Genomic DNA, 23,523 nt, shown 5'->3' with positions numbered 1-23,523 from the left:
GTGCTGTCCCTCAGCTCTTCAGCTCAAGGCTAATGCTCTACCACTTGAGCCACAGCGCCACTTCCGGCTTTTTTCTTTTTGCTTATGTGGTGCTGAGGAATCGAACACAAGGCCTCATGCATGCAAGGCAAGCACTCTACCACTGAGCCACCTTCCCAGCCCTTGCCTTGTGTTTTTCAAGTAACAGTAGAAAGTTGAAAAACACCACAGAATTAAGTCTATTTACATATATAGTATGATGATACTTTGGAGTAAGATCTTGATATGCCACCAAAAGATTGGAGAAACTAGCCAGGCATGGTGGCTCACACCTGTAATCCTAGCTACACAGGAGGCTGAAATTTGAAGATCACGGGTCAAAGCCAGCCCAGGCAGGAAAGGCTGTGAGACTCTTATCTCCAATTTAAAAAAAAAGCCACTCAGAGAACCTGGAAGTGGCACTGTGGCTCAAGTGGTAGAGCCATAGCCTTGAGCTGAAGAGCTGAGGGACAGTGCCCAGGCCTAGAGTTCAAGCCCCACGACTGACCAAAAAAAAAAAAAAAAAAAAAAAGATTGGAGAAACTGTATTTAGATCAGGTAGACAGGATATTTTAGAACTATGACTAATTATGTGATTCATTTAGGGGGACAAAAAAAAACTTTATAATGTTAAGATTTTATCTGCAGATGAAGAGCAAAAGTAAGAATCTAGTTAAGACTCTTAGAAACTTTTTCATTCCCTACTTAAAAAGAAATCCTAAAGCTGGGCGCTGGTGGCTTGTGCCGGTGATCCTAGCTATTCAGGAGGCTAAGATCTGAGAATCAATGTTCAAAGTTAGTCTGGGTAGGAAAGTCTGTGAGACTTTTATTTCCAATAACAACCCCCCCCCAAAAAAAAAAAAAAAAAACCAGAAGCAGAGCTGTGGCTCAAGTGTTAGAGTGTCAGCTAAAAGACAGTACTCAGGCCCTGAGTTCAAGGCCCAAAATGTTGTACCTATGACTGGCATACACACAAAAAGAAAGAAATCCATAGGGTCACATCAAAAAGGGGTAATTTGGCTTGGCAATAGGTTTAGACCAATTAAAAACTGTAATAAGATGTTTTCTTAATACTACTTATAAAACCAAGATAGTAAAAACTAGGAGGACAGCCTTGTGTAGTGTGGTACATGCCTATAAACCTAGCAATGGAAAGGCTGAACTGAGGATTGTCCAGCCTGGCTATGGAGTAAGTTCCAGGACAACTTGAGCTACAAAGTGAAACCCTATTCAAAACAAATCCTAGAAGGAGAAATTACTAGATACTTCTCTCAGTTCCATGTGGCTAAGCAAGTATTTGGCTTCCTGACTCTGTGCTATTTTTTAAATTAAAAGCTGTTCTGGAGCTGGGTACTAGTGGCTCACGCCTGTAATTCTAGCTACTCAGAAAGCTGAGATCTGAGTATCATAGTTCAAAGCCAGCCTGGGCAGGAAAGTCTGTGAGATTCTTATTTCCAATTAACTATCCCCCCCCCCAAACAAAACAAAAACATTAAATAGAGCTGTGGTGCAAGTGATACACCACTAGCCTTGGGCAAAAAAGGTCAGGGACAGCACCCAGGCCCTGAGTTCAAGTCCCAAGGACAGGCGCATACACACACTAACTCCTCTGGCATTGATGGCTTCAAACTAGCCAGAAACCTACAGGCTTACATGAATTACCTGCCTTTGACAAGGATAAAGCAGATTCCAGAAGCATAGCTCAGGAACTCGGGGAGGGGGTGTATTTCAGTACTAGACTATGTGCTTAATTAACATGCACAATGTGCTGGGTTAGATCTCCAGCACCACAAAACATTACCTTAGCTAACATGAGATCAGATCTAGTCATGATTACTGAACACATGCTGTATGAGACCAAATGTGATCATAAAGTTACTGGAGGGCTGGGAATGTGGCTTAGTGGTAGATGCTTGCCTAGCATGCATCAAGCCCTGGGTTTGATTCCTCAGTACCACATATACAGAAAAGGCCAGATAGGGCACTGTGGCTCAAGTGACAGAGTGGTAGCCTTGAGCACAGAGAGGTTCAGGTACAGTGCCCAGGCCCTGAGTTCAAGCACGAGCACTAGCAACAACAACCAAAAAGAGTTACTGGATACATATTTTCAAAGAACTGATGGCAGAAGATACCTAGCTAGAATCTTCCTCGCCAAGAAGATACAAAATATGGAAAGCAGTTCTGACATCATGGGAGAAAATGTCTCTGGACTCCTACAACCCTTGTATTATATTCTGGATCAGCCATTAAGTCAAGTTGTCCCTTTCTATGAGACACAGCTTCCTCATGGGAGAAATGGGAAGCTTGACCTAGACTGCTTAAGGTTATAGCAGATTTCTCTGCTCAGCAGACAAAATCTATGGGCCTTGTTCCTAGCTAACACATGTTTACAAACTGTTATGATTTCCAGCTTAAGAGACTCAGATTTAGAATTGGATGATAAGATAAAGTGGAGGATGGGGGGGGGGAATGAGGAAATGATGAATACTTTTATAAATTACCCTTTCTTTTCCCCATTCACACCCAGTTAATGACTTCAATAAGTATTTGTGGCCTCCATAAATTAATGGATAAAGCTCAGAAAACCAACACAGCCAGCAGGGGGAGTCAAGGTCAATACCACACCCCTCCAGCTTTCAATGGCTGAATTTGGTAATGGAAAATGGAAAACAGGAAGGTAAGAATGACCCAGGCTCGCAAAAAGCCTGTCTGAGGGAGATTTTTTTTTTTGCGGGGGGGGGGGGGGGGGGGAGGGCGGTCAGTCGTGAGGCTTGAACTCAGGGCCTGGGCCATGTCCCTGAGCTCTTCAGCTCAAGGAGAGTGCTCTATCACTTGAACCACAGCACCACTTCTGGTTTTCTGGTGGTTAATTAGACTTCTGGTGGTTAATGGACTTTCCTGCTCTGGCTGCCTTTGAACCGTGATCCTCAGAGCTCAGCCTGATTACAGCCTGATTAGCTAGGATTACAGGTGAAAGACACCGGCCCCCGGCCTGAGGGAGAACTTTTTTTTTTGTCCAGGAGTCACACTGTCTCAACCTCTTCAACTTTCACTGAAGTGAAAGATTTCCAGAGATGAAACAATTCAACACTGCAGGGAAAAGAAATTGAATTCCATACCCAAGCCCCTACCCACCCCTCAGCAGCACTAGAACCTCCTGTCACACCAGTTTCAAAAACTTAGCAAAGGAAAACCTCAAATGAGGCTAGATTCCTTTCTTTTGCGTGTTTTGCTGAGACAGGATCTTATTGTATAGCCTAGGCTAGCCTCCAGCTTTAGATCCCCCAGCCTCAGCTCCAACCAGAGTACTAGGATTACAGGTATCCACTGCTATACCCTGCTGAACATCTAAAATTAAGACTCTAAAGTTTACAATTTGTTGTGTGTGTGCCAGCACCAAGGTTCGAACTCAGGGCCTCATGCTTGCTCTGCTTGCTCACAGTTGGCACTTGAGCCTCACCTCTAATCTAGCTTGTTGCTGGTTATGTTGGAGATGGAATCTCAAGGACTTTTTTCTTTTTCTTTTTTGGCCTGGGCTGGCTTTCAAACTGCTATCCACTCCATCTCCAGTAGCTAGGATTACAGGCATAAGCCACCACATCTATAAACTTAAAACTTCTTAAAACTTTCTTTTTGGGACAGGATCTCTTTATGTTGTCTATTTGGTCTCAAACTCTTTTTTGGGGGGTCAGTCATGGGGCTTGAACTCTGGGCTTGGGCACTGTCCCTCAGATCTTCAGCTCAAGGCTAGCGCTCTACCACTTGAGCCACAGCACCACTTCTGCTTTGTCTGCTTATGTGGTGCTGAGGAATCAAATCCAGGGCCGCATGCATGCAAGGCAAGCGCTCTACCACTGATTCACCTTCCGAGCCCTCAAACTCTTAAATTCAAGCAATCCTCCTACCTCAATCTCTCCCAGGCCAGGGACCAGTGACACATGCTTGTCATCTCAAGCCACTGGGGAATCTGAGACTAGGAGGATCACAGTACCAGGCCAGCCAGGAAAGAAAAGTCTGCATGGCTCCATGACTACGCAATGGAAGGTGGACACAGGCACCAGTCTGTGATCCCAGTGACAATGGTAAGTCCAAAGTAGGTGACTGAAGCTTAGCACGTGCCTATGTAGGAAGTAAATCCCAATCTCAAAAATCATCAGTGAAACCAGAAGCTGATGGCTCACACGTGTAATCCTAGCTATTAAGGAGGCAGGGATCTGAAGATCAGAGTTCAAAGCCAGCCTGGGCAGGAAAGTCTGTGAGACTCTTATCTCCAATTAACCACCAGAAAACTGGAAGTGGCTCAAAGTTAGTAGAGCCCTAGCCTTAAGCAAAAGTGCTCAGGGATATGGCCCCAGGCCCTGAGTTCAAGCCCCATGACTGACAAAAAAAAAAAAAATCAGTGAAAAACAGGACTGGAAGCACAGCTTAAGTAGTAGAATGCCAGCCTACTAAACTCAAGGTCCTAAGTTCAAACCTCAGTTTCATTAGGGGGAAAAAAAAGCACCACAGACAGTTTAGACCTATTTCTAATGCATCTTTGGTCATAATTTATATCATGATTTATCCCTCTACTCCCTTCCCATCTGCTCCTGAAGTCTCCAGAACACTTGACAGACAGCCTATGTGTTCGTCTTCCAGTCTATTTACACCTTCAAGTGAGCTTGTAGTGGAGTTGATCTCCTGTTTTCAGTTTCCCATTAAAAGTACAGAGCACGTAATTCTATCAAGTTGAGGAGGCTGAGGTGTGAGGACTGCTGTTCAAAGCCAGCCTGGGCAGAACAATCTGTGACTCTTACCTCCCATTAACCACTAAAAAGCCAGAAAGGGAGGTGTGGCTCAAGGGGTAGAGTGCCAGGCTTGAACAGAAAAGGCCAAGCAAGAGTTTAAAGCCCTTAGTTCAAGGCCCAGTACTAGCACAAAAAAAAGAAAGAAAAACAGGGGAAAAGGGGAATTGGAGAAAAATTGCTCAATAGAGCTATTAAGACCAGTTGGGGGCTGGGAAGTTGGTTCAGTGGTAGAGCGCTTGCCTTGCATGCCTGAGGCCCTGGGTTCAATTCCTCAGCACCACATAAGCAAAAAGAAAAAAGCTGGAAGTGGCACTGTGGCTCAAGTGGTAGAGTGCTAGCCTTGAGCTGAAGAGCTGAGGGACAGCGCTCAGGCCCAGAGTTCAGGCCCCACGACCGGACCCCCCCCAAAAAAAAAGAAAGACCAGTTGGCTATAGATAGGACGATGTACTTTTTTTGTAAAGGGTAGAAGGGCAAATAAGGAGACAGGATTTTGTTTGCAGCATAACAGGTTATACAACAGCAAGTATTAGGTTATACAACAGGAAGGATTTCCTGAAGGCATTGAGGTACCCAAACTTCAGCAGAGGTGACATAGGCTGGGGAATCTAAGGACAGGAGAGCTCTGATGTGGGAGAAAACCATTCTGCCCAGGAACAGGCGAGACAAATTGTGAGAAGGCTCTTGAGTACAGGCCATCTCCTAAATATGCACAGACTCAGCCTCAACCTTCCCTGCCTTATAGGTATTCTCCTTCCCTGTTCTAGGTAAAGTTGGATGGGAAGGAACTGGTTGTTTAGATTCATGTTCCATATTTTATTTGCCTCCTCCAATTCCCCTTCCCTCTAGCTTTCCTGTCCATATTCTGACTCCTAACCAAGTCATGGCGTAAACTGCAGTAAAGTAAGAAACAGGAGGCAGTGGTTCACACCTGTAATACTAGCTACTCAGGAAACTGAGATATGAGGATAGAAGTTTAAAGCCAGCCTCTTATTTCCAATTAACTATTAAGAGGCCAGAAATGGAGCTGTGGCTCAAATGGTGGAGTGTTAGCCTTGAGAGAGAGCACCAAGGGCTGTGTTCAAGCCCCAGGGCTTTCACAAAAAAAAAGAAAGAAACAGTAGCAAGGACCAAGATGAGAAAGATCTTAAATATGTCAGTTGGCTCCCTCCAGTATCTGGATAATTGTATTCATCTTCTGCCTACCAGGGAGGACCTGGTTTCTCCAGAGTTGCTTTTCTTCACATGGGGGCCTCCTCCTCCTCCTCCTTTTTTGACCATGTGACAGCTCCCTTAGACCTTTGATATAATTTATACCTTGCCAGGGACCGACTCTTTCCCACCACTGTGAAGGAGAGGGAAAAAATATATATAAATACGTCGGAAATCTATAACGAGGTCTTCTTGGAGGGCAAGACATGGGGAGAGTTAGAAGCAGCGTCAATTGCTCTTTGGGGGTTTTAGTTCAAGCCAAGGTCTGCTTCCAGCAATCAACCATTAAAACAAGCCGGCCAGAGTAACAGCACAGTTTATTCTGATCATTTAATTTGAAGTGTCAATAAATTAAACTTCAATCAATTAAACTAGGTGTGCAATAACCCAGATGGACACCCCGACACCAACATAATCACAATAAAAATTTTTATGGCTGCCAGGGACCTCACCGGGGGCAGTGCTGGCACTGTTTGCGCCCTAGCTGAGAAATATATCTCCACTGTGCAGGATGAGGAGATTGCTTCTTCTAACGAAATGGAGGGGCCAGGCACCAGCAAGGACGCAGCTGGGAGAGGGGCACAGGGGACTGCCAGGAACGAGATGGGAGTGCTTTGGGGGCTTAATGTAATTGATACTTTTGCCCAAAGCAGGGGGAGGGGGCATTTAGGCCAAGTACCTCTACTGTTAGTGCCAAAGGAATTTAACAAAAGCCCCATTAAGATGATTCAGGGAGCAAAGGCCATGGAGCAATAGCAACCTTTAAGAGTCATTGATGTATTCTGCGTAGCTTCCTCCTCCATATATCTGCACATCCTCGTGCACTTTGGATGGCCTGATTTTTGCATGAGGCATGGACATTGGGGTTTTGACATTGTTTTAGGATAGAGTATTATGAAAGGTAGAGAAGGAAGGATAGATTAACAAGTTTAGTCTGTAAAGCTCTAGAAAAGGACTCTGAAGGTGAATCTAAACATGACAAGGAAAAACTGAATTCTAAGTACAAAGATTTTAAGAATCTGAACAGAACAGCTTTGAAGAGGAAAAAAAAAATAAAGAAGGCAGGCAAGGGTAAATCATTATCTTTAAGATCCTACAGATTAATGGAGAAGGGTGATCTGTAGAGATTCCTCTCCATCCACAGCTAAAATAAACACAGCAGAAATAGCAGGAGAGGAAAAGCTGAGTCCAAAGATGCAGGTAAGTGAGGAACTGAAGGAGATGAAAGGGTCTCTTCTTAGAGAATACAAGGAGACCTCAGGAAGATTAGACAAATCTGCGTGAAAGCTAAGGCTGGATTACTTAATTCAAGACAGAAATGTGACCCACTGTAAAATACCTTAGTGAAGGGAATCTACTGTTATTTAGAAATTCTCATTATCAGAGCAAATTTTGATCCATGTTTCTTCTAGGCCCCCTCTATCATACCCTTCCCCTCCTCAGCATATATAGCTGTTGCCCTTCTAGAGGTAAAGATGGAAGAATATGCTTTGATCAGGTTTACCTAGAGGCCCAGCCAAACCAGCACATAGAAACATGAAAGGAGGAGGCTCAAGGGAACTTTTGGAGTCTACTGAGGAGCAGCTTGCTAAATATTATCTGGGTACAGGTGACTCTTTAGCTTAGAAGAGATGTAAAGTGACATCTAGGGATTCTTTTACTTCTCATAATGAAGATGAAGACCTAAGAAACAGGAAATGCTACTAAACAGACAGTTGAAAGGATAAGAGACAAAGGCATGGTAAGGAAAGGAGATTCTGAATCCTACAGAGCTGAAATTTGTGGGCTAGGCTAAAAGTACTAAGAAGTAGAGATTTCGACAGTATCTCTTAATTCTCACCTAACGTTCCTATTTAAACCACTGAATATTGAAGAATATTTCAATAACCATTTTCTCACTTCTCACAAGAATAGTCCAAAACTAATGCCAAAGTGGATACACAGAAACTGATTGGTAACATACCATGAGAATACTTTAGAGCAGTGGGAACTAATTCTGTCACAGAACTTCAGCTACCAAAGGCTGAAATGGTGAAAAAGGTACATCATTTTTAATTGGGGGCCCAAAATTCATTAAAACTGTGAAGAGAAAAAAATGTTGGCAAGAGCTGATGCAGAGGAAGCTACTAGTTTAGTTTAATAAGAGAAAAACTCTGGAGATCTCATTATAAGCACAGATACCTCTTGATACTTTGCTTCAAGGTATGTAACACATAAGTACTGAGAGAACCTACAGTAATTTGGTGAAGTGTATGTGTGTGCATAGGGGGTGTGGGTGGGGGTGAGAATCTATGAGGACAGCCTGAGCTACATAACTAGTTCAAGACCAGCCTGAACAGCGAGATTCTATGGAATAAGAAAGGGGAAAGAAGTAGAAGAGGGAGGGAGGATAGAGGAAAAGAGAGAGAAAAAGAAAGAGACAGAGACAGATAGACACTTGGTCTACAAAAATAAAGAATTCAAAATCAAAGCCTAGTTTTTTGTTGTTGTTTTTTATGTTGGTCAGGAGTTTGAACTCAGGATCTAGGTGCTGTCACTGAGTTGTTTTGCTCAAGGATAGCACTCTACCACTTTGAGCCACAGCTCCATTTGCAGTTTTCTGGTAGTTAATTGGAGGTAAGAGTCTCATAGACTTTCCTGGGCAGACTGTGTTTGAAATATGATCCCAGATCTCAGCCTCCTGAGTAGTTAGGATTACAAGTGTGAGCTACCTGTGCCCAGCTGAATCCTAGTTTTGACACTGTACTCCTTTCTTTCTTTCTTTTTTTGGGGGGGAGTCCGATGGGGCCTGAACTCTGGGCCTGGGCGTTGTCCCTCAGCTCTTCAGCTCAAGGCTAGCACTCTACCACTTGAGCCACAGTGCCACTTCAGGCTTTTTTTTTTTTCTGTTTATGTGGTGCTTGTAAGGTCCATTCCTGGACGGCGAACAGACCTCGCCCAGTACCTGCGTTACCTAGGCAACTGGGACACCTGGAAGAAGTCACATCCGCATCCGTTGAGGTCACATCTTAACCTGATGTGGCCACACCTTTCTCCCACCTGATCCCACTTCCCTTTACCTGGACACACCCTTCCCCACCCCCTACCCTATTTAAGGCCTAAACCTCGACCAGACCGCCCTTTTCTTTTGCCAGCCACGTAGAGTGCCAACCTTGCCTGGTCCCAGCAGGCCTACTGAATAAACCTACCCCTTACCTGAATACCACGTGCGTGGTGCAGTTCTTACTCGGCTACCTCTTTTTAAAAACCTAACAGTGCCAAGGAATCGAACCCAGGGCCTCAGGCATGCAAGGCAAGCGCTCTACCACTGAGCCACCTCCCCAGCCCCCACTGTACTTTCAACAAGACTTTTTTTTCTGCTATACCTTGGTTTCCCCTAATGTGTGTGTGTGTGAATGAAAGGAAGCTGGAGGCATGGCTCAAGTGATGAGTTCCTGCCTAGCACGTGTAAGACTCTTGAGTTCAAACCCTAGTACAGCCAAAACACAATGGAACAAAATGAAACAACTAATGTGTGTAGTTGTGCCGTAAACAGGCCTTAAATTCAAAGACTGGGTGCTGTCCCCTAGCTTTTTCTACTCAAGTCTGACGTTCTACAGATGTTCCACTTGAGCCATACTACCATTTCCAGCTTTTTGGTATTAATTAGAGATGATTCTCATGGACCTGCCTGCCTGGGTGAGCTTTGAATCTCAATCTTTAGATCTTAGCCTCTGGAGTAACTACAATTATAGGCCTGAGCCACTGATGCCTGGTCCTAATATGGATTTATTTTGGTGCCAGTACCAGGGTTTGAACTCAGAGCTTAGGCACTGTCACTGAGTTTTTTATTTTGTTTTGTTTGGTCATGGGGCCTGAACTCTGGGTCTGGGCGCTGTCCCTTAGCTCTTCAGCTCAAGGTTTGAGCTCTACCACTTAAGCCACATCACCACTTCCAGCTTTTTCTGCTTATGTGGTGCTGAGGAATCAAACCCAGGGCCTCATGCATGCAAGGCAAGCACTCTACCACTGAACCACCTTCCCAGCCCTCTCTGAACTTTTTTGCTCAAGCCTAGCACTCTACCACTTGAGCCATAGATCTACATTTGGATTTTTAGTGGTTAATTGAATATGAGTCTCATAAACTTTCCTATCCAGATGGCTTTAAATCCTGATCCTCAGATCTCAGTCTCCTGGATATCCAGGATTACAGGCATGAGCCACGGGGATCAGGTCTAACAGATTTTTTTACATAATAGTAAGGGAATACTGCCAGGTGTCCGTGGGTCACACCTGTAATCCTATCTACTCAGGAGGCTGAGATCTGAGAATTGCAGTTCAAAGCCAGCCCAGGCAGCAAAGTCAGTAAGACTTATCTCCAAATAACCACAAGAAAACCAAAAGTGGCACTGTGGTTCAAGTGGTAGAGCACTAGCCTTGAGCTGAAAAGCTGAGGGACAGTACCCAGGTTCAGAGTTCAAGCCCCACAACCAACCAAAAAAAAAAAAAAAAAGAGTAAGGGAGTACTTGACCTAGTTAGCAAGGTTGTTAGTGCAGTATCTTAGGTAGAAATTAAAGTGGAATAATAACAAAGAAGAAAGCAGAACTAAGACTATACTGAGGAAGCAGGGCTAGAGAACTAAGGGAAAAGCCTGTGATAGAGAGACACACGACTCCCACAGCTTACCTCTACACACAGACTCATCATTCCTTAATTTTTGTAGTGCCAGAGATCAACTCAAGGTCTTTAGCATGCAAGGCATGGGCTCTATTACTGAGCAACAGACTCAGTCCAAGAGACCCATTGATAAAAGGGTTGCTTGCTGGCCATGGCAAAGGCCTATATCCCAGTACTCAGGAGGATCAAGAGCCGGGGGCCAATCTAGGCTATATAGTGAGATCTTGACTCAAATAAAAAGGAGAGGGGTGGTGTACCCAAGTATTATCTTCTTTGCTCTTTCAAGCAAGGTCTCTTTAAAATACATGTAAGGAGGCTGGATGTGGTATGCCTGTAATTGTAGCTACCCTGGGAGAATAGACTGAAGAATCTCAGTCTAGGCAGGCTCAAAGGAAAAATTGCAAGCTCCTATCTTTTTTTTTTTTTTTTTTTGGGGGGGGGGTCCGGTCGTGGGGACTGAACTCTGGGCCTGGGCGCTGTCCCTCAGCTCTTCAGCTCAAAGATAGCGCTCTACCACTTGAGCCACAGTGCCACTTCCGGCTTTTTTCTTTTTGCTTATGTGGTGCTGAGGAATCAAACCCAGGGCCTCATGCATGCAAGGCAAGTGCTCTACCACTGAGCCACCTTCCCAGCCCCGCAAGATCCTATCTTAAAAACAACTAAAACATAAAGAACCTGGTTCAAGTGACACCAATATTGGCTTGCAAGCTTGAGGCAAACTTTCAAATTCAAACTCAATCCCTTAAAATAAATGAATGAACAATCTAGAAACCATTTCCCTATAACCTATTATAACCTGTTTCCTGGTTAAGAAAACTTGTTAACAGAAAGTATTTAAAACTACTCAGAGTTTAAGCTTATCAGTATCTAGATTTGATGAACGCATATAATAGAAAATAGGCTTAGAGTTCCATTCAAGGAAGCCAGCTGGCAGACACACACACACACACACACACACACACACACACACACACACACACACACACACACACACACACACACACACACACACACACACACACACACACACCACTCCAAACGCTAAACAATGCACTTTTGAGAGGAAAAAAAAAAGTTCTAGTCCAGTTCAAAGAAGGAGTAATATGTGTTTCATTTTAATAAGCAAAAAGGATCATACAGACCATTTAAAACACTTCTTTAGCTGCCAGGAGGGAAAAATAAGCACTCTAAAACTCCTAACCTCTAAATGAGGAGAGGGAAAAATCAGGACAGATAGGGAGTCTGGAAAAAAAATGCCACAAGCCATTCTATCAGGTATTCCAGAACTTTGGTGGAATGCTAATTCTTTATCATGACAGAACTACATAATCGGGATGAACAGGAAACTGAAGTTTTTGACGGAAAGTAGCTGGAGCTTCTCAATAGAGACACTCAGAAACCACCAGGAAGTGTTGTAATAATGACAAAACACCTAGAATTCTATTTTTCACAATTTGAGGCCAGTATGGACATTTGGGGAAGTTCAAGTCAAATTATCACCCACATGTGCAATGCTAAAAATCAGGGAGAATCTGAAGGACGGCCCCTCCATCAAGCACACTTGTAACTGCATGGGTACTAAGGATGCCACGCGTTCCCCAACTTTCTCCTACGAACTATTCCATCTCCCCAGCAGGGCTCCTACTCTCCCTAAGCCGAGGCTTTAGGTCCTGCACTAGGCCACACCATTCATTCCATAGGCCATTGGAACTTTAGTTCCCTAAGATTACCCCAAACTCCCCTTCCTCCCCTCTCCCGGTTGTCTACACCCTAACTTCTGACCCCACGGAGCACTGTAACAGCTCCGCCGCCCCTCCGCCTCCTACCAAAATCAGCGCCTCCATCTTGTCCCGCAGCTGGTGCCGACGTGGAGTCGCAAAAGCAGCGCCACCACTGATTGGCTCTGAGTTCTCATTAAGCCCAGCCCAGGGTAAGGATCATTGGATAAGAACAAGTTCTGTTAACCAATCAGCGTATTCACTTGCTTAGCGGAAGCAAGCGATCCAGCCAGAAGGAGGAGATATTTGATTGTCAGCTTGAACATTCAATAAAAAGCGCAGAATCTCACCCCTGAAGGGGCGGGAGGGTCAAGGGGACGGGGTTGTTTCCATGGGGAGTGGAGGAAGCGATTGTTAATTTTCAGTTGGTTGGGCTGAAGACACATGATGTCGTCGGCCGGCTTCAGTGGCTTTAATCCTCACTCCCTGTAGGGGGCGTTGTGGGACTTAGCTCTTCACACCGGCCTTTCCTCGCAGAGTCCTACCCCAGTCCCCGTGCCCTGCGCCCCCATTAGGTTCTCCTTCATATCTACAGGTTGGCAAACTTAGAGAGCAAGTCGGCCCCAATCACAGGCCCAGCAGTGTTACTTAACTAGAAAAAATTCCAGGATCAGTAAACAACCGTCTCAAAAACAACCTCCCCAAGGAGCAGACCCAGGCCTTGCTGGGCCCAGGGATGGATACACATCAAAACGTATCTAGGAATCAGATTTTCTTGGGCTCAATGTGAAATAGGATGTCAGAGTTTTGGAGAGAGGCCAGAACAGGAGGGACCATGGTTAGGATCAGAATGGATATATTCTGAGTGTACTGGGAGTAGGGTCTACGGTTTTCCAGTAGGGACAAGCCATTGCAAAATGAAAAAAAAAAAAAGTGAGAGAGGAAGGGTTTTAATGAAGTTTGGGTTTGTCCCCCCGCATAACCTCAGTTCCCTGGTCTCTGGTACCTTGTAGATCAGGGACACCCTAATGCCTTCCAATTCCAATGGGATCTCCCCCCTATGTCTAATGATATTTTTAGGAACTCTCAGAGAAAGTTCGAACTAGTCGGGCACCGGTGGCTCTCACACCTATAATGCTAGCTACTCAGAAGGCTGAGATCTGAGGATCCGCAGTTCAAATCCAGCCCAGGGAAGAAAAGTCTTTGAAATTGTTTCCAGTCAACCATGAGAAACCAGAAGTGGTGCTGTGGCTCAACGTGGTAGAGAGGTAGACTTGAGCAAAAGAGCTTAAGGACCAGTGCCTAGGCCTTGAGTTCAGGCCCCATGACCGACAAAAATAAAAAAAAATAAAAAAATACTAAGGCAGAGCATGAGATCTGAGTTCAAACCCTGGTACTGGCACATGGAGAAAAAAAAAAGACAAAAGAATCAAAGTATAAAACAATATGAAACATTATCATACGTGTAAGAATATATGCTAAAAAGGGATGTAATGATTTTTCTGGTGAAGTCCCAAGTGACAACCTCAGATCCAGAAGAGATGAAGACTTGGCCATTTTTCGTTTTGTTTTTTTGTTTTTTGGGGGGGTCCGGTCAAGGGGCCTGAACTCTAGGCCTGGGCGCTGTCCCTTAGCTCTTCAGCTCAAGGCTAGCGCTCTACCACTTGAGCCACAGCGCCACTTCCAGCTTTTTTTCTTTTTGCTTATGTGGTGCTGAGGAATCGAACCCAGGGCCTCATGCATGCAAGGCAAGCACTCTACCACTGAGACACTTTCCCAGCCCCTTTGGCCATTTTTCTCAGTGCAGAGTTATCCAAACACTTAACCCTGGGGGTCTGGCATCAAGCAGTGAGATTGTCCTTGACTTGGCAGCTTAAATGATAATAATAACATTTATTTCCATTTATTCTGTGTCATGCACAAATCAAAACCACTGAATAGATATTTAGTATATTTTGAGAATTTTTGTTTGTTTGATGTAATTTTGTATTTTAGCAGATGAGATCTTAGTACAAAGCTCAGGATGGCCTTAAACTTCTGTAGACTTACCTACTTAAGAAGCTGGGACAGGGGGCTGGGAAGGTAGCTCAGCAGTAGAGTGCTTGCCTAGCATGCATGAGGCCCTGGGTTTGATTCCTCAACATCACATAAATGGAAAAACCTGGAAGTGGTGCTGTGGCTTAAGTAGTAGAGCAATAGCCTTGAGCTGAAGAGCTGAGGGACAGCACCCAGCCCCAGAGTTCAAGCCCCATGACCCCCCCCCCAACACACACATAAAAAGGACACTATTCAAGGCAGTGATGGGAGGGAGGGAATGAGAAAGAGGGAACAGCTGATACTAAGCAAAAGGAAAGAAATATTCATATCACCCACTCTGTAAGAAATAGTTTTATTGCTAATGTGTACAGAGTTCATAAGCTTTGTAGATTAGAATGATGATAATTATCATTGTGAAGGTTAAAATGTGTTGGTGGCTTTAGCTAAGTATAACTATGCCACTGTACTGTGAAATATATGTAGTTACTTAATCTCAATAAAGAAATCTTTAGGGAATGGGGCTGGAAAGGTGGCTCAGTGGCAGAGTGCTTGCCTTGCATGTATGAAGCCCTGGGTTCGATTCCTCAGACCCCACATAAGCAGAAAAAAGCCAGAAGTGGTTCTGTGGCTCATAGAGTGCTAACCTTGAGCTGAAGAGCTGAGGGACAGCTCCCAGGAGAGTTCAGGCACCATGACAGAAAAAAAAATCTTTGGAGACAAAAAGAAGCTAAAAGAAGAGGGTCTTTTGGGATAAAGTAAGAAATTAAATGAGATAATATGTGTGTAAAGTGTCAAATATTCTACTATTATTTATTGTAAATTGAATACCAAATGATGGAAATAAAAATTTTTAATTGAGATGAAATGTACAACATACTCAGTATACTTACAATGTACAAACACAAGCTCTGCCTAGTTCCAGAACATTTACAGCACTCCCAAAGAAGACCTGGCCATTTTGCATAATAGTTGTACCATTTTGTGTTCCTAACAGCAATATATGAGGGTTCTGGACTTCTTTACATGCTCACCAACATTTGCTATTTTCTGAGTTTTTTGTTTTTGTTTTTGTATTTTTTACAACTATCCTAATGGATACGAAGTGACATCTCATTGTGGTTTTGATTTGCATTTCCCATATGACTAATGATTTTAGTGTCTTTTCATGTGCTTGTTGTCTATCTGCATACTTTCTTGGGAAAGAAATGTCTATTCAAGTTCTTGATCCATTTTTAGGTTGTTTTGTCGTTTTGTTGTTCAGTTGTAAAACACTATGTACAGTGAATGCTGGACCATCAGATACATAAATTGTAAATATTTTCTCCTATAGGTTAAATGGAAGCAATTTGACACAGATATATATTATGTGTTACTGGGTGCTGGTGGCTCATGCCTATAATCCTAGCTACTCAGGAGGCTGAGATCTGAGGATTGTGGTTCAAAGTCAGCCGGGCAGAAAAGTCCATGAGACTCTTGACTCTTATCTCTAATAAACCACCAGAAAACCAGAAGTGGCACTGTGGCTCCAGTGGTAGACTGCTAGCCTTGAGCAGAAGAGCTCAGGGACAGCACCTAGGCCGAGTTCAAGCCACACAACTGAAAAAAAAGAAAAGAAAGAAAGAAAAAAGATATATGTGATGTGCATTTCATCTTAATTAAAAATGTTATTTCCATTATTTCATGTGTATATATAACCATATACCTCTAGATATATGGTTCTAACCTTGAACTTTTAATTCTTTTAATCTTTTTTTTAAGTTTATTATCTTTAACTAGTTGTACAAAGGGGTTTCAATTCAACAGGTTGGACTTGAATTTTCAATTTGCCTGCTTCATTCTCTCAATTGGCTAGGACTATTCTTTCCTCCTGGTATTGGGGTTTGAACTCAGGGCCTTGTACTTGCTAGACTAGTGCTCTACTACTTGAGTCACACCTCTAGGCCTACTTTTTAAAATTTTTCCTTTTTGGGTCTGGTCGTGGGGCCTGAACTCTGGGCCTGGGCGCTGTCCCTCAGCTCTTCAGCTCAAGGCTAGCACTCTACCACTTGAGCCACAGCGCCACTTTCCGGCTTTTTTTTTCTGCTTATGTGGTGCTGTGGAATCGAACCCAGGGCCTCATGCATGCAAGGCAAGTGTTCTACCACTGAGCCACCTTCCCAGACCCCTCTAGCCCTACTTTTTACTGGTTATTTTGGAGATGGAGTCTAGTGGACTTTTCTCCTAGGCTGGCCTCAGACTAGATGTCAGCTTCCTGAGTAGTTAGGATTACAGGCATGAGCTACTAGTGCCCAGCAACATAGAAGCAATTTTAAGATGATTAATTTTATTTTATTTATTTGTTGGTTGTGGGGCTTGAGCTCTGAGCCTGGGCGCTGTTCTTGAACTCTTCAGCTCAGGCATGTGTTCTACCACTTGAGCCACAGCGCCACTTCCAGTTTTCTAGTGGTTAATTGGAGATAAGAACCTTATGGATGTTCCTGCCTGAGTTGGCTTTGAACCTCAATCTTCAGATCTCAGCTTACTGAGTAACTAGGATTACAGGCGTGAGCCACCTGCACTGCAAGATGATTAATTTGACAACTGTTTATGCAGAAAAGATTGAAAGAGATATAGATGACAAAAAGACTAGCTAGGAAACTGTTGCACTTCTAGCTTACAGTGAACACAAAACATTCTCCACATTTGGTTGGATACAGGCTCATACCTTGTAATCCCAGCTACTCAGGAGTCTAAAATCAAAGGATGGAGGTTTGAAGCCAGTCTGAGCAGGAAAGTCTGGGAAACTCTCATCTCCAATAAACCACCAACAACCCAGAAGTGTAACTGTGGCTCAAGTGAGCAAGTCTGCCTTGAGCAAAAAGAGCCAAGTGAGTGAGGGGATGGTGGGGGAGGGGCGGGGAAGAAGGACACAAAGGGCAGAAAGAAGAGGCCCTGAAGCCAGATGTTGGTGGTTTATGACTGTAATCCTAGCTACTCAGGACACTGAGATCTGAAGATTGAGATTCAAAGCCAGCCTGGGCAGGAAAGTCTGTGAGACTCTTATCTCCAATAAACCACCAGAAAAGTGGAAGTGATGCTGTGGCTCAAGTGGTCGAATGTTTGTCTTGAGCTGAAAAGCTCAGGGATAGCACCCAGGCCCAGAGTTCAAGCCCCACGACCAACAACAAAAAAAAGAGGAAAGAAAGGAAGGAAGGAAGGAAGGAAGGAAGGAAGGAAGGAAGGAAGGAGGGAGGGAAAAAAAGAGGCCCTGAGTTTGAACCTCAGTTCTTGCACAAAAACAAACAAACCAAAAAAACAAAAACAGCCTGGTGCTGGTGGCTCATGCCTATAAACCTAGCTATTCAGGAGGCTGATCTCTGAGGATCACAGCTCACAGCCAGCCCAGGCAGGAAAGTCCATGAGACTCTTTTTTTTTTTTTTTTTTTTTGGTCCAGTCGTGGGGCCTGAACTCTGGGCTTGGGCGCTGTCCCTCAGCTCTTCAGCTCAAGGCTAGCGCTCTACCACTTGAGCCAGAGCGCCACTTCCGGCTTTTTTCTTTTTTTGCTTATGTGGTGCTGAGGAATCGAACCCAGGGCCTTGAGCATGCAAGGCAAGCGCTCTACCACTGAGCCACCTTCCCAGCCCGTCCATGAGACTCTTATCTCCAATTTACCACCAGAAAAACTGGAAGTGATGCTTTGGCTCAAAGTGGTAGAGCACTAGCCTTGAGCAGAAAAGCTCAAACACAGGGCGCAGGCTCCAAGTTCAAGCCCCATGACCCAAAACAAAACAACAACAAAAGCAGTACGTTAGCAGATGCCCCTAAAAGACTGTGCACCACAGGAAAAATTGGAACTAGTCAAAATGAGATAGCTTAGATCAGCCATTTGTAGAAGTGGCAAATCATCTAATATAGTTTCAGGAAAACGTAATTCTATCAGCATATCTAAAGCTCTAGAAACAATCACTTAAAGTAAAAAGGCTAGAGCACTAACACAATCAAATTTTAACCCAATCAATTATAATAACATGGCTGAAGGGGAGATAAGCGAAATCAATTAACTTGGATAGGGCTGAACCGCAATCAATCCAGTTGGATCTCCTTTTACTGAAGAGAAAGCAGTAATCTCAAAGTATCCACACCCAGCTTTGCCCCCAGATTGTTAGTATTTCTCCAGTATGTTTAGGGAAGAAAATTCTCTGTTGGACCAACATGAATGAATATCCTTTTGTTGTATGTGTATGTGTGTGTCAGTCATAAGACTGGAATTCAGGGACTGGATGCTGTTCCTGAGCTCTTTTGCTCAAGGCTAGCACTTTACTACTTTGAGCCACAGTTCACTTCCTGTTTTCTAGGGGTTAATAGGAGATAAGAGTCTCAAGGCCTTTCCTGCCCTCGCTGGCTTTGAACTGTGATCCTCAGCCTCTTGTGTAGCTAGGATTACAGGTGTAAGCCATTGGCCATGGGGCCATGGGGGCCTGAATTCTGGGCCTGAGTGCTGTTCTGCTCTTCAGCTCAAGGCTAGTGCTCTACCACTTAAGCCACAGCACCACTTCCTGTTTTCTAGTGGTTAATTGGAGATAAGAGTCTCATGGACTTCTCTGCTGGGGCTGGCTTTGAACCGTGATCCTCAGATCTCAGCCTCCTGAGTAGCTAGGATTACAGGCTTGAGCCACTGGTGCCCGGTGAGGCTGAGATTTGAGGATGGTTGTTCAAAGCCAGTCTGGGCAGAAAAGTCCATGAGATTCTTTTTTTTTTTTTTTTTTTTTTGCTGCACGTGGGACCTGAACTCTGGGCCTGGGAGCTGTCCCTTAGTTCTTCAGCTCCAGGCTAGCGTTCTACCACTTGAGCCACAATAAACTACTCAAGGGCTGGGAAGGTGGCTCAGTGATGAGTGCTTGCCTCACATGCATGAGGCCCTGGATTCGATTCCTCAGCACCATATAAACAGAAAAAGATGGAAGTGGCGCTGTGGCTCAAGTGGTAGAGCGCTAGCCTTGAGCTGAAGAGCTGAGGAACAGAGCCCAGGCAAAGAGTTCAAGACACATGACCAGCAAAAAATTTTTTTAAAAAATAAGCAAACTGGGGCTGGGAAGGTGGCTCAGTGGTAGAGTGCTTGCCTTGCATGCATGAGGCCCTGGGTTCCATTCCTCAGCACCACATAAGCAAAAAGAAAAAAAAAGCTGGAAGTGGCGCTATGCTCAAGTGGTATAGAGCACTAGCCTTGAGCTGAAGAGCTGAGGGACAGCGCCCAGGCCCAGAGTTCAGGCCCATGACCAGATCTAAAAATAATAATAATAATAATAAGCAAACTACTCAAAAAGCCAGAAGTAGCACTGTGGCTCAAGTGGTAGAGCACTAGACATGAGCACGAAGAGGCTCAGGAACAGTGCCTAGGCCCTGAGTTCAAGCCCCAGGACTGGCAAAAAACAAAAACATTTTAGAGTTGCTCTAAACAAGTATGTGGGGGAAAAAAAAGAGTCAGGAAGTGGCTCTGTAGCTCAAGCGGTAGAGTGCTAGCCTTGAGCTGAAGAGCTGAGGGACAGTGCTCAGGCCCAGAGTTCAAGGCCCACGACCGACAAAAAAAACAAAAACAAAAAAAAAACAAGTATGTGGAAAGGTTATACAGAAGCAAAAACTCTATCTCCCAGTCCTAAAGCCAGTGCTTTGGGGAAAGATGGTCTTTGCACTACTACATTGAGACATACAGCTGGGCACTGGTGATTCCTCATATGAGAGAAACAGAAAACTGCTGTGGCCTTTCCCCCTGTACAGAGGGATTTGTTTCCAAGTTTGGTATCTCTTAATATAAGGTGAGATGCTTCATGAGGTGCTGCCATCTTGGGCAGCTTTCCCTACCATACTTCATCTTCTTAACTCTTCTGGGAAGGGAGTGGCTGAACCAGAACTTGGGTCCCTCTGACAGGAGACTGCAGGCATAATTGTCAGAAGCTGGTGCTCTGGTCTCAGACTAGCCAGTGGTTAATCTCTTAGTATCACTGGAAAAGTGGAGAGCCACAGATACTGATAGAGCAGGATGAGAAAAGTTGTTCTCAGTGATGGTTGACAGATGAAATGGAATTCCGTGTGTGTGTGTGTGTGTGTGTGTGTGTGTGTGTGTGTGTGTGTGTGTGTGTGTGTGTGTGTGTGTGTGTGTGTGTGTGTGTGTGTGTGTGTGTGTGTGTGTGTGTGTCCTGGGTCTTGAAGTTGGGACCTGGCAACTGAGCTATTTTTTTCCCCTCAAGGCTGATACTTTACTACTTGAACCACAGCTCCACTTCTGGCTTAGTGGTTAATTAAGGATAAGAATCTCACAGACATTCCTGCTTGGGCTGGCTTTGAACTGTGATCCTCAGATCTCAGCCTCCTCAGTTACTAGGATTACAAGTTTGAGTCACTGGCCCATGGCTCCAGGAGATTGTTACTTCTTTATTTGCTTTATCAATTCTCAGGGTTTAGAGGTTCCTTGGTTTAAGAGACCTAGGTTTTCTTTTTCAGCTTCTCAAATCTCTGAGGAAATATCACTGAAATCTCTGTCTTTAGATGCAGGAGCCCTGCTCCAGCAGATATGGTTGTCACATATAGTAACTCTGGTAGTACAGAGTTGTCCTGGTTACCCATGGATCTTGCAGCTGGGCCCTGGTGGCTCACATCTATAATCCTAGCTACTCAGGAGACTGAGATCTGAAAATTTTGAAGTCAGCCTGGGCAGACAAATCATATATCTCCAATTAACCAGCAAAAGAAAAACAAGGAGGGGAGGTGTGGCTCAAGAGGTAGAGTGCTGGCCATGAATGAAATAGCCAAGGAAGAACATGAGGCACTGAGTTGAAGCTGTAGGACTGGCACAAAAAATGAAAGGAAGGAAGGGAGGGAGGGAGAGAGGAAGGAAGGAAGAAAGGAACAAAGAAAGAAAAAAAGGGGGGTTGCAGAAGCTTCTAGCTTGAACTCTGAGCTTGGGCGCTGTCCCTTAGCTCTTCAGCTCAAGGTGAGCCCTCTACCACTTGAGCTACAGTGCCACTTCCTGTTTTCTGGTGGTTTATTGGAGGTAAGAGTCTCATGGACTTCTCTGCTGGGGCTGGCTTTGAACCGTGATCCTCAGATCTCAGCCTTCTGAGTAGCTAGGATTATAGGTGTGAGCCACCGGCGCCTGGCTGGCAGAAGATTCTTAATTAAAGAAAGGTGGCTCAACAGTAGAGTGCTTGCCTTGCATGCATGAGGCCCTGGGTTCAATTCCTCAGTGCCACATAAGCAGAAAAAGCCAGCAGTGGTGCTGTGGCTCCAGTGGTAGAGCTCTAGCCTTGAGCTGAAGAGCTGAGGGACAGCACCCAGACCCAGAGTTCAGGCCCCATGACCAGCAAAAAAAAAGATAGAGTCTCTCTGCCCCCTGCCCTTGCTACCCTCTCCCTCATCCCCCAGTCCTAGGGCTTGAACTTGGAACATGGGCACTACCCCTGAGCTTTTCTGCTCAAGGCTCAAGGCTAGTACTCTACCACTTGAGCCTCATCTCCACTTCCAGCTTCTTGGTGGGTAATTGGAAATAAGAGTCTCATGGACTTTCCTGCCTGGGCTGACTTCAAACTTCAATCCTCAAATCTCAGCCTCCTGAGTGGCTAGGATTACAGATATGAGCCACCTGTGCCTGGCAAATATAGTTTCTTTAAAAGACAAGAAGTGGGGCTGGGAAGGTGGCTCAGTGGTAGAGCGCTTGCCTTGCATGCCTGAGGCCCTGGGTTCGATTCCTCAGCACCACATAAGCAAAAAGAAAAAAGCCGGAAGTGGTGCTGTGGCTCAAGTGGTAGAGTGCTAGCCTTGAGCTGAAGAGCTGAGGGACAGCGCCCAGACCCAGAGTTCAGGCCCCATGACCGGACCCAAAAAAAAAAAAAACAAAAAACAAATAAAAGACAAGAAGTCCCTCCTTAAAGCCCGCTGAGTTCCTCCTTGTGTAAGTCAACCCAACCTGCCCCAGGGTACTAGATGAGAGAGGACTGAGAACTGCGCTGCCAGGGAGTAGTCCTTGAGCCTAGTCACCATGACCTACCCTGCTGTTCCAGGAGGCTGGAAACTTCTCTCCTTCTGTATGGCTAGGGCTCTCGTGTACTGTAATTGGTCAAACCTTTATCCCCAACAACAGTATATTTATATGTATAGTTTCTTCTTTCTGCAATGTTGAATCCTATGTTTCTGCCTAGAAAATTCAGCTTCTTGGAGTTGGTGGCTCATGCCTATAATCCTAGGTACTCAGGAGGCTAAGATCCTCAGATCTCAGTGTCCAGCTTGAGTTTTCTGTATTCTCAAATAAGTTAACTTATAGGTTAGATGCATCCAGAAATCTATCCATTTCTTCTAGATTTTCCTATTTATTTGAATAAAATTTTTCCAAGCATCCTTTTTATGATCCTCTGAACATTGATATTTGTTATGTCTTTAATTTTATTTTTGTCTCTAATTTTATTAATTTGAGTCACGAAAAACTTAATGGCTCTATCCAGTTGTTTGTTGATACTTGGGAATGCTCCATTAAACTATGATGGGGAGGCTCATACCTTCATTACCTTGGTATCTTCTGAATTTAGCACACACATTCTGTAAATAGTTGTTGGATGAATGAGTTATATATTATACTAAAAACTAGACACCTTGGTGGCTCCTATAATCCCACATATTTAGGGGATCTCAGTCCTAGGGGTAGAGGTGAAACCCTAAGAAAGCCTATCACACACACACACACACACACACACACACACACACAGAGAGAGAGAGAGAGAGAGAGAGAGAGAGAGAGAGAGAGAGAGAGAGAGAGAGAGAAGAAATTATTTAAATAAGGGTAAATGAGTTAAACACCAGTGAGACATTGGTAATCTTAGTTACTCAGGAAGCCGAGATCTGAGGATTGTGCGCCCACATACATGCATGCACACACAGCAACTGTGTACATTGCCTCATCTGATCTCACACATCCCATGATGGAAGTTATGTTCTTTTCATTTACCAAGGGGAAATTGAGACTGGAAGAGGCTAAATAATTCACCCAAGTCTGTACTGCTAAGTGTTGACCTGAGACTCAAACTGAAACTCAGATTGGCAGATCAAGGAGGGCATTGTGGGTAAAGGAG

At 44.5% G+C, this 23,523-nt stretch overlaps 1 protein-coding gene across 1 annotated transcript in view; it reads right to left on the bottom strand.

Moving 5' to 3' along the window:
• The window catches only part of Copz1 (COPI coat complex subunit zeta 1), a 32,448-nt gene extending 19,902 nt beyond the window's left edge, over positions 1-12,546 (bottom strand). The window contains exon 1 of the mRNA XM_070006150.1: positions 12,499-12,546. Coding sequence (XP_069862251.1) covers positions 12,499-12,516 — 18 coding nt within the window. The 5' untranslated portion in view covers positions 12,517-12,546. The remainder of the gene's footprint in view (positions 1-12,498) is intronic.
• Positions 12,547-23,523: the final 10,977 nt, after the last annotated feature.

This window comes from Dipodomys merriami, unplaced genomic scaffold (genome assembly GCF_024711535.1).
Source record: "Dipodomys merriami isolate MVZ:Mamm:240054 unplaced genomic scaffold, mDipMer1.0.p SCAF_699, whole genome shotgun sequence".
Lineage (NCBI taxonomy): Eukaryota > Metazoa > Chordata > Mammalia > Rodentia > Heteromyidae > Dipodomys > Dipodomys merriami.
This window is presented reverse-complemented; position numbering and strand designations above follow the sequence as displayed.